The 13,533-nt window shown below is 43.0% G+C and overlaps 1 protein-coding gene across 4 annotated transcripts in view; it reads right to left on the bottom strand.

Moving 5' to 3' along the window:
• The window catches only part of NOL4 (nucleolar protein 4), a gene marked incomplete at both ends in the record, with an annotated part of 223,237 nt that overhangs the window by 63,769 nt on the left and 145,935 nt on the right, over positions 1–13,533 (bottom strand). For 3 of the 4 annotated variants that reach the window (XM_079785152.1, XM_079785153.1, XM_079785154.1), the window contains one exon: positions 4,659–4,838. In XM_079785152.1, the coding sequence (XP_079641278.1) occupies positions 4,659–4,838 (180 nt within the window). Of the gene's footprint in view, positions 1–3,765; positions 3,958–4,658; positions 4,839–13,533 lie in introns of all 4 variants that reach the window. The other variant, XM_079785151.1, reaches the window with a different exon arrangement.

Below are 13,533 nucleotides of genomic sequence, written 5' to 3'. Positions count from 1 at the left end.
AGTCTCCTGGTTTAGACATCCCAAGTAACTGAAGAGCTAGGTTTATTGAATGCCCCTTTCATTTTATAACACAGAATCCCCTACCAAATAATCCTACACTTAACCATTCCATCATAAAAAATGTCAAAAACTTCAGGTTGCCTTGTTGGCTTGTTAAGTATTATAGAATAATTTGCATGTGAAAACAATCACATACTGAAAATGATACATTTTCTTCATGTCTACCTACACTAAAGATAATAAAAATAATTTTTGTTAAGAGTTCTTCCAATTTAAAAAGATACCTATTATATCAAATTTAACAATTATGATGGCAACAGTATTCGTGTACAATACTTAGCTGTAATTCTTCTCTGTCCTACTCATGCCCTTTCCTCCCTGTTACAGATGACGACTACTCACAGTGACACAGAATCCTCCCCACACTCCATGTCAATGAAGTGACACATAAAACAAATCAAACTTCCAAGTGACAACTAGATGGCAGGTCTAATTTGTTATTGCCAGGAGTACATAGCTGAGTAATGCATAAAAAATGGGCTAAACTGCAATAGCAATTTGCATCCGTGTTGTTCATTTAACATTTAATTACATTAGGCCTTGTATTATTACTTAAGCATTTTGCTTCCCACAACTTGTCACCTCAATGAATCATACTAATCAAGGAACATGTTATATTTTCCTAATTAACAGGTCAGACATCTCTTCAACTTCTCCTTATTATGTTGTATAATGTTATGTGCATTATATATCCTATCTAATAAAAGAGTAATATGCAAGATGTTACTCCAAGACACAAGATGGCTGCCCCCATGTGGTCATCAAAGATGGCTGCCCCCATGTGGACACAAGATGGCCGCCACAAGATGGCCTGCAGGAGAGGGAAGTTGTGGGCAGTTAGGGGTGACCAGGCCAGCATAGGAGGGCAGTTGGGATGACCAGACTGGCAGAGGAGGGCAGTTGGGGGAGACCAGGCCAGCAAGGGAGGGCAGTTGGGGGGGACCCAGGCCTGCAGGGGAGGGAAGTTGGGGGGGATCAGGACTGCAGGGAAGGGCAGTAGCGGGGGGACCAGGCCTGCAGGGAGGGCAGTTAGGGGAGACCTGGCCAGCAGAGGAGGGCAGTTAGGGAGACCAGGTCTTCAGGGGAGAGCAGTTGGGGGGGGGACCCAAGCCTGCAGGGGAGGGCAGTTTGGGGGGACCAGGCCTACAGGGGAGGGCAGTTGGTGGGGGTGCAGAACAGCAGGGGAGGGCAGTTGGGGGGGGACCAGGCCTGCAGGGGAGGGCAGTTAGGGGTGATCAGGCCAGCAGGGGAGGGGCGTTAGGAGTGAATGGGTCAGCAGGGGAGGGCAGTTGGGGGCAATCGGGCCAGCCGGGGAGCAGAGTTAGGCGTCAATCAGGTTGGCAGGGGAGTGGTTAGGGGGTGATCAGGCTGGCAGGCAGAAGCAGTTAGGGGCAATCAGGCAGAGGCAGGCGAGTGGTTGGGAGCCAGCAGTCCTGGATTGTGAGAGGGATATCCAACTGCCAGTGGGATCGGGCCTAAATGGGCGGTCAGACATCCCTCAAAGGGGTCCCAGATTGGAGAGGGTGCAGGCTGGGCTGAGGGACAGCCCCCACCTGTGCACGAATTTCGTGCACCGGGCCTCTAGTCTATTAAATAAAGAACGAATGAAATGATTACATTCAAATTTAGTAGCATTTCTGTACAGCATAAGATTCCTTTATAAAACCACTTGACTTTGAAGTAGTCAACTTTTTGTTCTCTATGCATGGTGCGAGGTTTACAACAAACAGATGTCCATGGAAGTAAAAAATACAATTAATGAAAAAAACCCACGAATGTCTCAAATATGCCTTAGAGAAATTAAGAGTTCTACATGACAATTATTTTTCTCTAAAATAATGATTAATAAAACATTTATACTATGAAAAATAATAAATTTTACCAAAGAAAATAATCTCTAAACATTAAATGATTAGGAAGAAAGAGTAATGCCAGATGCTGTTAAAATAAAAAATATTGATATATAATATTATCTTTCTTGTAACTGAAAAAGGAAGCTATGTTATATACTTTGTACTCAGAGTGAGACATAGTTTTAATTGGAATTTCACTTCAGCTGCTTAGTGGTCCTGAGCCAGATCCTATGTCAAATCCAGGATTCCGGGCTTTTACACCTGCTCAGATATCCTTTTTGTTTGTTATCTCCCTCCTATTGGGTAAATTATAATAATTTTTTTAATAATTCAATAATGGGGAAAATAGCTTCCCCCCCAAAGTGTCTCTCCTCTTTTATACTACATTACCTCTGCTCGTAATAATTTAGTTTCATCAGACACAGTTATGCCATTCTTATTTTAAAATGGCTGATGCACCATGCCTCTAATTTTAATGTAGTTATTCTGAGAAGTAAGCAACTACTTACATAAAGAATTCTGTGCATGTATAATGGAAGCTTTTTTCAGATGATGAATTAAAAATATTTGATAATGTTCTCAGAGTTAAGATTTTACTTAGTGGTGACTGTGGGTCAGAAATGGCTCCCAGAGCTTTACGTGTGCCAGCGGATAGAATTCCCACAGCTTTATAAATTAGGAATTGGTGTCATCTCAGAGAGGTGTCTGACACAGGCCGTGGAGGTGGCTTGCCGGAGCCACCTAGCTACGAAGTGCTGGATCTGGACTCCAAGCCAGGCTCCCTGGGGTCCAAACCCGTGCTCTTTCCCATCCAGGCAGACCACTGCTTCTCCATAAGGACAGTCCTTTTTTAAAAAAAAATCCATGATATGTTCACAAGCTAATGCAGAAAATTTGATAGATGGCGGATTTTGTTATTGTGTCGTTTCATGTACATCTGAAAAATGATTTCTCAGATACGACATCCTCTGAAACCTCTCCTAGCCACCCCGACTCCTGGCCCATCACACCGAAGAAGGAGAGGCGGGACCACAAACACTCCCGGTCTTGGCTTTTATGGAGCAGAGAGAGGAAAAAAGGATTTCAGAAAATCCCCAATACATTTCTGCTCACATACAATTAAAGAATTTTAAAAAAACACTGTAAATGCATGCACAATCTACAGGGGTACATTTAGAGAGCAAGGTGAATTATAATCAAGTTAAAAACAAAGCAAAACATCGGTATCTGATTTCCACCCATAAGTAATCTAACCTCCGCATAAGCTCACCCATGTATACAGCCCAGCTGAATATCAAAGCTCATGCTTTCACCCACAAGCACACAGATACGCTGAGCACAACAAAGCCTTATTTTTCACACGAGGATCTCCAACCCCGATGGCCATTTTCGAGGCTTGCTATCTGCTAAGCGTTGGCACGAGAACGGTGTTCCTTAGACGGACCCATCCACTTCCTCCCATTGCACAGACACCCTTCTCCCAGGCCATCCAAAGCCTCCAGGATGCTCCTCCTCATCTCCACTTCGGTGTAACAGAAAGCAACAAACATGAATGAGATGCTGGTTCTCATGGGACTTGACTCATGTGACCCTCATTGTCTATGGCCCGATACCACATGGGCCTGTGAGCGCTGGCTCACCGGGTGCTCCTGGTTGAATAAACAAGGGATAAATATACTTCAGGAAGATGAAGAGGAGAAGGGGGGAAACAAACGAGCAAACAGAACCCCTGTGACCTGACATCATGGAAAAATAAATAAAAAAAGACACTAGGATGAAAAAATAAATAGTGTCATGGTTTACAGGTGGGATTTGGATGGAATCTAGGGCTGTGTTTTCATTCAAAACTCACCATCTCAAAACCACTTCTTTTCATCCGCCTGCAGGACTTGAGGTAAGTACGGATGCGCTTTCTGGCACGCTCTTGGTACTCAGGGAATTGTCGCCTGCATGAGTCAATGATAGCCTGGATCTTTTCTTTGGGCTGCTTAGAGATTGGGACCATTCGGTCCAAGTTTTCATCTACAAACAGCCTGACAAACATCTGTTGGCAAGAGGGAGACAGAGGAGAAGGGTTTGGAGGGCTGCTCTCGGCTGTTCCTCGCTTCCTGTCTTGATCACGGATAGGAAAATACTCTTGTTTTTTTTTGTTTTATTCACTGGAGAACTTTGCAATGGAAAGCCAGAAATTTTAAGCAAACACCCTTTAAAGACTTTCTCCATGGTTGGGTTAAAAAAAGAGAGAGAGAGAGAAAGAGAGAGAGAGAAAGGCAGACAGACACAGACAGACAGAAAAGTATAGACTATCGTGTAGAAAATAAAAACAGGAGGCCACAGCAGACTGCGACAATGAAGCACCCCATAAAACTCTGTTAGAGAGAAATACAGTGCGGCCGCCACTTCGCTACTCTGCAGGGTACTGGTCTCTGAACACACACCACGGACTCTGTCATGCAGCATGAGACACGCTGGGCAAGCAGGAGGGCCACTGATGACGAGCTATGTGCTCCTCACCCCTGGGGACACATGATACTCACACAACACGCCAGGGGCCGGCCACATCGGGCCTGAACATTCTAAGCAACACACAGCAATTCTGGTGTCTGGTTGGCAAAGAGTGTTTCGTGTACTTTTAAATCGCTCTGCAAATCCAACAGACACGTCTCTAAAATATCCACAGGTACCAGCAGGCGACATGAGCGCGACGTGGTGAGAACTGAGCCGTCGGGGCGGCGGGGGACTCACGTTGAAGGCCTTCAGCCGCTCGGCCTCCACGCCGTCCGTCTCGGCCACCTTCTCGGCGTCGTCGTGGTCCTCGTGCTCGTCCTCGTCCTCGTCGCCCCGGTGCAGGGACAGGTCCTCGGCCCCCCGCTCTCCGCCCTCGTGCTTGCTGGAGTCGTAGCTGGAGTAGCTGTGTGCAGGGGACTGCAGAGAGAGCAGAGGAGATGGCCGGTTACATTCGCTGCCCACACTTAGACGTAAGGGCTTGATTTTTGAATTCCAGCTGTTTCTCAAAGAACGTCTTGCTTAAATGAGTTGATCATTTCGGGAGCTGTGGCTATTCTAATTTGAATGGCAATTAATTAAAATTTAATGAGAAACGCATTTCCTCAGTCACACCAGTCACATGTCAAGTGCTCAATAGCCCCACGGCAAATTCCCATCGTGGCACCAAGTTTTATCGGATTTTAGCTTTTTGAGAGCAACCGCTGTTCCCACTCAATGTCCCTGTCCCAAAGGAAAGGAAAACCAGCCGGTACTCAGTTTTGCAAGAGAACCATGGAATCACATTTCTCCGCGATGGAAATGACCTCGGAGCTGAGCCGGCCTCAGTGCATTCGTCTTCTTTAAACGGATAAGGAAACGCAGGGGTGCGCATGCTCAGCTGGCTTGCCCAACAAGGACTAGACAAAGCACTTTGGAGACTAGGCCTGTGATTTGTACGACAGCATGCTTTCAACTTAGTTTATAAACTGTCTATGTCTCAGGATGGCATCTGATTTTGGATTAGAAAACAAGGAACCAGGATTCCTCCTAATGATGTGTCACGCTTAGTGGCTCCTAATGCAGAAGAGATGACGAAGGCCAACCAAGACAGGGTTCCCAAAGGGATCGTGGTACCCAAGGCCAACCCTGGGCCTGCTGTGGGGCCTCCTGCTTCTCGGTCAGCCCAGCAGCTTGTCCTTTGAGAAACGGCTTTTGCTTTTCACCACGTGAAAGCGGCGATCCCATGGGCAACAACCTTCTCTACCTTATGCGTGTGCCTCACCTTCCCCTCTCGGTGAAAAAACACACACCGAACCTGCCTGTAACTGAAATCAAGCCGAGTCCAGCAGAGCTAAGCAGAACCTCATATGGACATCTAGAGTCCACTGTGCTTGAAATTAACCTAAACACTCTTCAGATGTATGATAAAATACATCCTCCTGCCCCCCCTTTTTATTTTGATTAAATCTGAGTTTTAGTCGCTTGTAATTGAGTCTGGAGTGGCACAAAAATCAATCATTGTAAGGCCAGAGTAATGAGGCAGATTTCACACATACTAATTTAGATACATAGGTGGCTCCCGATACACAGATAACAATATCTGTCAACAGCAGCAGCTTCCCTCAAATCTATCCATAAAGTCAAATCCTTCTGAAAGACCTTGATGATAGAAAATTTTAAATCAACGGTATTCAAAACATGCCTCTGTGAAATGTTAACATATGGGTAGCATGCTTTAAGGATCACACAAATTTAACTGTAAAATAAGAGGAGAAATTGTAAAACTAGACAACTGACCTCAAAATGAAGTTAAAATTTAAAAACCAGAATATTTTTATAGTTCAAAACATTAAGAAGGTGGAATTACCTAATAAAAGACAAGGCAAATATTGCATAGGTTTGAAAAATACACCGTGTAGAATATGTTTTTAAATGGCAATGTGCAATATTTGGAAAATGTTATAATACACTTATCTGCATTCAAATACGCCAAGCTAATTTATTCTTTCTGCACACCCTATGAGACACACACCCAGCATCTGCTCCAAACAGGATCCGCTGGAACCACAAAGGATGTATAGTCCTAGTCTCTTCGGGTAAACAAAGCCCATCCTTAATGTATTGAAATATTCAGGCTCTAAATCTAAAGCATAATCCATATAGACTAAAGGATCCTTTACACTGTAAACTAAAATGATAAAAAAAACTCTGAATTCTGTTTCTCAAGTGGAGTTTCATTTCTTGCCCCGCTCTCACTGGGGAAGACCTAACCGGCTTTCAAGGCCAATCAGATTAGGTTCCGTTTCTACAAAGATCCCCACTTGTACCTCAGTCCATCTTCGATCCTTTGCTACACTGTGAACTCATCATAACTATAACGGTGGCCTTTGACACGGAAGTAAACACCGCCGTTGCTCTCTCCTTTTCTTCCCGTGTTCATGTGCACTTTCCTGCCAGCTAGGCCGAGATAGGCATCAATGCAGATCCTCCCACGTTTCCCCCCACACCATCCAGGACACGCTCTCCACAGAGTTGCCGCTCAAGACTAGTTTCCCGCTTTCTACAAAACTAGCGGGTCTTAAAAACGGAAAGAAGACCAGCCACAGACTGGGAGGAGAGAATTGCTAAAGACACGTCTGATAAAGGACTGTAATCCAAAATATACAAACAACACTGAACACTCAACAGGAAAACCATCAGATTACAAAAGGGACCAAAGACCTTTATGAGTGATAGGAAGTCATTTATGAGAAGCAGCTTTTGAGGATGCAATGAAATCATACAGAGAGATTCAACACGACAAACAGATAACACAAAGTCTTAGTACACAATTCAAGGCAAAAAATAAAAATAAATAAAAAAATAAAAAAAGAAGAGACACACTGGACGGGCTACATAAATGCTGATGGACAGGGGGCAAGGAGAGAGTCTAAGCCACGTTCTAAAAGGGGTTCAGAAGGACTGCTTCTCAGGGCAGTCTCCTGGCACGCATGCCTCATGTACTAAATGGTTACTGGAGTTTTTCCTCCTGAGGAAAAGACAATGGCCCATCATTCAACAGATCCCACTTAGAAACAGGAGCCGTAAGTCAAGAGCAATGCGTTTTATTTGAAGTTACTGTGTGTTTCTACGTGGAAGAATGGCTCCCGAGAGGGTTATACATTTTAGCCAATTTGTCAAGGCTTTTATTTTTATTATACAAATGACGACAGAAATGTGTGCTAGGAGTGACATTGAAAGTTTCTTTCAATTCCAAGCTCCTATGATTACACCACTTTTGAGAGAAGAATCCAACGAAGAATATGCTCTTTCAGCTTCTCGAGACGGATGTTGTCAGGGACACTGGCTTATCTTTTATCACAAGGTGGGGGAACACGCTGACAACAGAGAAGTCTTGCGACCCAGTGGTTAAAATGTGCATTCCTGATTTCACTGTTCTTCCAAAGTTTCAAAAACAACTACTGAAGACATTAACCCATCACTCTGAAGGAGAAATCCCCAAATGGCAAAATTCGTCTTCTAACATTTCAGTTTAGTTCTACAACTAAAATAATAAAAGGGAGATGTAGGCATCAGATCTCAGAACGTCTATGGTGAATATCAATTAGATTTCTTTCAAGTATTTTTAAAAAGACCAAAAAAAAGAAAAAGTTATAGAAATCATTAGTGTATTTTCTCCAGAAGCCTTATTTTGCTACTAGTGACCTAGTGCATGAAATTCGTGCACATTAAAAGGGGATTAATTAAAGGAAATAATTTAATATTGCTATTTGCCCTTTCGCTATAATAGAAGTGTCAGAGATGAAAGAAAATTAGTAAAATGTATATGAAAACCTTCCTCCTGTCTGAGTCTGGGGCTCATCATGGGACCCAGAGTCAAGTCCCCGCCCACCCACATGCACCTCAAAATCGTGTGAGACCCAGACCTAGCCACCCCCCCCTCATTGGGCTAGATCCAGACCCAGCCAGTCCCACCCTTGTCAAGCCCTGCCAGGCAGGGAGCATAGCCTCAGGTCCTCCAGCCCAGCCCCAGGACAAGGGGCATAGCCTGAGGTCCCCCAGCCAAGACCAGGGCAGGGGGCATGCCTTGAGGTCCTCGTCAAGCCCCGCTGGGTGGGGGACATGGACTGAGGCCCCCCCTCAAGCCCCCACAGGTGGGGGGTGTGCAGCCTCAGGTCCCCCGGCCCAGCACTGGGAGGGGGGCGCAGCCTCAGGTCCCCCATCAAGCCCCGCTGGGCAGGAGCACGGCCTGAGTTCCCCCAGCCCAGCACTGGGGGTGCAACTTGAGGTTCCCTGTCAAGCTCTGCTGAATGGGGGACATGGCCTGAGGTCCCCTGTCAAGCCCAGCCAGGCAGGGGGGCACAGCCTCAGGTCCCCTGTCAAGCCCTGCTGGGCTGAGGGTGTGGTAGAGGTCCCCTGGCCTGGTGCCGGGGTGGGGGGGCGTGGCCTGAAGTCTCCTGTCAAGCCCCACCTGGTGTGGGGCACAGCCTGAGGTCCCCCAGCCTGACGCTGGGGCGGGGGAGCAGCCTGAGGTCCCCTAGCCCAGCACCAGGACAGGAAGCACAATTTGAGGTCTCTGGTCAAGCCCTGCTGGGTGGGGGGGCGTGGCCTGAGGTCCCCTGTCAAGCCCTGCAGGAGAGGGCGTAGCCTCAGGTCCCTGCTGATTGCTCGTTAAGGCTCCTTATGGGAACTTGGCCTCAGCTGTGGGTGCAGCCATCTTTGTGATGGAGTGATGGTCAATTTGCATATTCCCTCTTTATTATATTTTGCTATAATATTATCTCATATGTTTTTAGAAGAACTTTTTTTCTTTTTAAAGTGAAATTGGAATTTAAAGTGAGCCTTCAAAGTGAACCATCAATTCCATCACCAGCAACAAAAATGACTGCCATACTATAGTGGTTTTGAGGCATTATTACCATTTTTGTTCTCAAGGGACTGGGGTTGTATAAATATTTTAGCAATGTTTAGTAATAATTTCATCAGCCTAGGCTTCAGACACTAAAAAAACAATTGATGTTTGACAAGCAGAATGGCCAAACATGCTATCTATTATTACAATGCTTTTAACATGCAGATTAAATGTTTCATTTGTCTTATTTTAAAAATTAAGTCTAGTCATAAATAATAGTAACATCATTAGTAATAGGAACAAGGATAACTAAGACTTATATTGGGCATAATATGTTCCCGTTCTGTACTTAATACTTTATACAAATGTGTTCTCACAAGGACCCCATGAGTAAATACTATGATGCTTATTTTACTCGTGAGAAAGAGTGAAAAATGGTGGAGTTGTGATTTGAACTCCTGCAGGCTCGTTTCAAAGCCCGCCCACCAACATCTCTATGTTACACAATACAAGATTTAAATCGTACAACCTCTGGCTTGAGATTATTTGGACACTATTAGACATACTTAATCTACCTTTAAATGTCCATCACTGTATTAATCAATATAATGCTACCTGCTGTAACTGACAAAATCCTCCAATTTCAGTGAATAAACACAATTCAATTCTCCTTCCGATGGAAGTTCAAATTATTTCCCTGACTGTCAGGGGAGTTCGCAAGGTAATCCAGGGACCTAGGCTCCTTCCATCTGTGGAAATCTAGGGCCTAAGAGTCCTCTATGTCCAGCCAGTAGAGAGAGAAAGGAGGACCATCCATGGGAAGTTGCTATGGGCCCACCCTGGGCCTGGTACATTTCACCTCCACTCACTTCCTATTGCCCAGACCTCAATCATAGGGATGAGGAAGACTTGGAGATTCTGTTTAGCCGTGTGCCCAGGAAGAAAACTGGATTGGTGAGCAGCTGGCCAATATCGCCCACATCTTTATCTATCTTCCTAGTGGTGTTTTCCTCATATTTTCTTACTCCAAAACTAATAATTACTCTACTAGACTTCTCTATCTTTTCTAGAGATGCCATATTCGTCAAAGTGAATGCTACTAGTACCTACAAAGGATGTTGTGAAGTTAGAGTAAGAATTGAAAAATGGTGAAACCCCGGCCAAAAGGGAGCCTTTGGGTATTAAGAGGAAGAGCTACATTGTTAGTTCTCCATCAGTGAGGTCTCTACTAACAGCTCCTTTGCTCTTCCAGGAGGAACATTTATTTACTTAAGGCCCCCTGTTCTTTTCTGTCCCTGCTGCAAGAAATTAAGCTCTTTGTAGAATTTATAGAATTTCTTGAGAAATTTTGACTGCATGGTTATTGATACATAGTAAACATCCCAAGGTATTCTGGGTTTGTGAATTGATAATTCAAATAAGTGCTCGGTAAACACTGTGTGCTAGGGATACAACAAGTGCTTAATAGAAGCTTATGGATTATTGCTTAGATAACATTGGTTTTTAATGGTAGAGTGAAAAGAAGAGAATCCAAACTATGACTATAAATTAAATAAAGGCTTACGAAAACCTGAGACTCTTTTCCTTTTAAATTTACTTTTTAAAGTAGGTACAGTGGTAATGGTTGAGCAATGCTTTTTATATATAAAGCACATGAACTTTTAAAAAAATGTAAAGTCTGAAAACAAGGCTCAATGGACATTATATCATGCTTGTTCTTAGGTCTCCAGGACAAAATTAAAAATAAAATCAACTTCACATATTCCTTCGGATGTGAAATCAATAGAGTAAGAGGGCAAGAAGAAGACTTCGATAACCTATAAATGAATTATAATAAGATACTAAATCAGTTATCTCATTGAAGTTTCAGGTTTATTGATGTTCAAATAATACGCCAGGCACAATCATACCCTTTAAAATTATAAATAAAATTATCTGTTCACCTTTTTTTAAACCCATCCATTAAATGATCTAACCATACTATCTGATTCCATGCCTAGTTAATTGCAAAATAACATACTATCTACCCTGACCGGTTTGGCTCAGTGGATAGAGCATCGGCCTGCAGACTCAAGGGTCCCAGGTTCGATTCCAGTCAAGGGCATGTACCTTGATTGCGGGCACATCCCCAGTGGGGGGTGTGCAAGAGGCAGCTGGTCGATGTTTCTGACTCTCTATCCCTCTCCCTTCCTCTCTGTAAAAAATCAATAAAATATATTATAAAAATAACATACTATCTATTGACAAAATAGCTCGAATTCTGAGATTAATAAATATTATTACAGGTTCATAGTCTTTTATTTGAAGCCTTCGGCCCTAGGTCTGTTGGGACTTAGAATACTGTGGGTTTGGATGGAACATGTGAGGACGAACTACAGAGTGTGAACTATCCCCGAAGCACACAGAAATATTTCCACATTTCTCCAGAAAATCACATGAATATTTACACTAAAACAAAGAAATACATAAAGAAAGACTATGAATAGTTTCATGTCAATTTAGGTCAGGTTTTGCAAAACATGAGTTTTCCACAAATCTAAGTTAAAATTTTTTGAGAGGCTTTTCCATTTTAGAATTGTGGAAAGGAACTCAGAGCTCCTAATCCAATTAAATCCTCCATGTTTAAATTAGATATTGTTTCTAAGCTGCCTCTCCATGAAGCAATTTTAATGAGTTACAATTATGTAAAAACGTCAAAGTTTTCAAACAACTCTCGTATAGTCAGATTGAAAACAATGCTTTTGGTGATTTCTGGTCCAGCATTTAAGCAGCTTAAAAGACATTAACTAGTCCCAACAAGTAAAAAAAAGGAAAAAAAATCCACAACTGTTCCTCAATCCATCAGAGAAGTGAGGTCACAGGGCGAACTGCTGCACCCCCAGAGAGACAAGCAGGTAGAGAGAGAGAACCATGATTTGGTGGAGCAGAAACCAGTATTGGGGTAGGAAAACCTGAATGGTAACTGATGAATTTCGGGAGGCTCAACAACAGCAGAATGCGTTCTTTTCAAGCTCCCATGAAATATTCACCAAGACAGGCCACATTCTAGGTCATTGAGTGCCTTCACACATTTAAAAGAAATCATACAACATAGCCTCTCAGACCACAGAGGAAATAAATGAGGAATCAAAAACAGAAAGTTACCTGGAAAATCTCCCAAGTATTTGGAGAGCATCTAACACACTTCTAAATAACACTTAGGTCAAAGAATAACTCCCAAAAGAAGTTAAAAAATACTTGGAACTACGTGAAAATTTATCAAAATCTGTGGGATGCAGCAAAAGCAGTGTTCAGAGGGAATTTTATAGCATTAAATGTATATATTGGCAAAGAAGCTTCCACCTGAGGAAACCTGAAGGGCAGCAAATTATATTCAAAGTAACCAGGTGAAGAGAAATAATAAAAATTAGACAGAAATTAATAAAGTTGAAAACAGGAAAATAATAAAGAAGATAAAAGAAACCAAAAACTGTTGTTTTTAAATATCGGTCAACGATGTAAGCCTCTAGTTCAGTGGTTCTCAACCTTCCTAATGCCGCGACCCTTTAATACAGTTCCTCATGTTGTGGTGACCCCCAACCATAAAATTATTTTCGTTGCTACTTCATAACTGTAATTTTGCTGCTGTTATGAATCGTAATGTAAACATCTGTGTTTTCCGATGGTCTTAGGCGACCCCTGTGAAAGGGGTCACGACCCACAGGTTGAGAACCACTAGCAGGGTCACCTAAGACCATCGGAAAACACAGATATTTACATTACGATTCATAACAGTAGCAAAATTAGAGTTACGAAGTAGCAACGAAAATAATTTTATGGTTGGGGTCACCACAACATGAGGAACTGAATTAAAGGGTAGCGGCATTAGGAAGGTTGATAACCACTGCAAAAAAAAAAAAGAGAGACACAAGTTACTAATATCACAAATGAAACAAGCAACATCACTATAGACTCATGGATATTAAGGGGATAATACAGGGTTGCTACAAACAACTATATCTACAATTTCCATAACCCAGATAAAAAGAACCGATTCCTGGAAAGATACAACCTGCAAAATCTCACACAGGAAGAAACAGGCAATTTGAATAGGACTTTGCCTATTAAAATTGAGTCAATCCCTTCCGAAAACGGGAGGCATCAGAACCAGATGGGTTCCCTGGTGAAATCTATCAAACACTTATGAAATAAATCACCCGTGAAGGACAGAAGCAGAGGGACTACTTCTGGATTCACTCTACTAGTATGAGCTCATAATTACCCTAATACCAAAATTAGACA

This window comes from Cnephaeus nilssonii (assembly GCF_951640355.1).
Source record: "Cnephaeus nilssonii genome assembly, chromosome: 11".
NCBI classification, from domain to species: Eukaryota; Metazoa; Chordata; class Mammalia; order Chiroptera; family Vespertilionidae; genus Cnephaeus; species Cnephaeus nilssonii.
The sequence above is the reverse complement of the archived record's forward strand: the minus strand, read 5'-3'. Positions and strand labels throughout refer to the sequence as shown.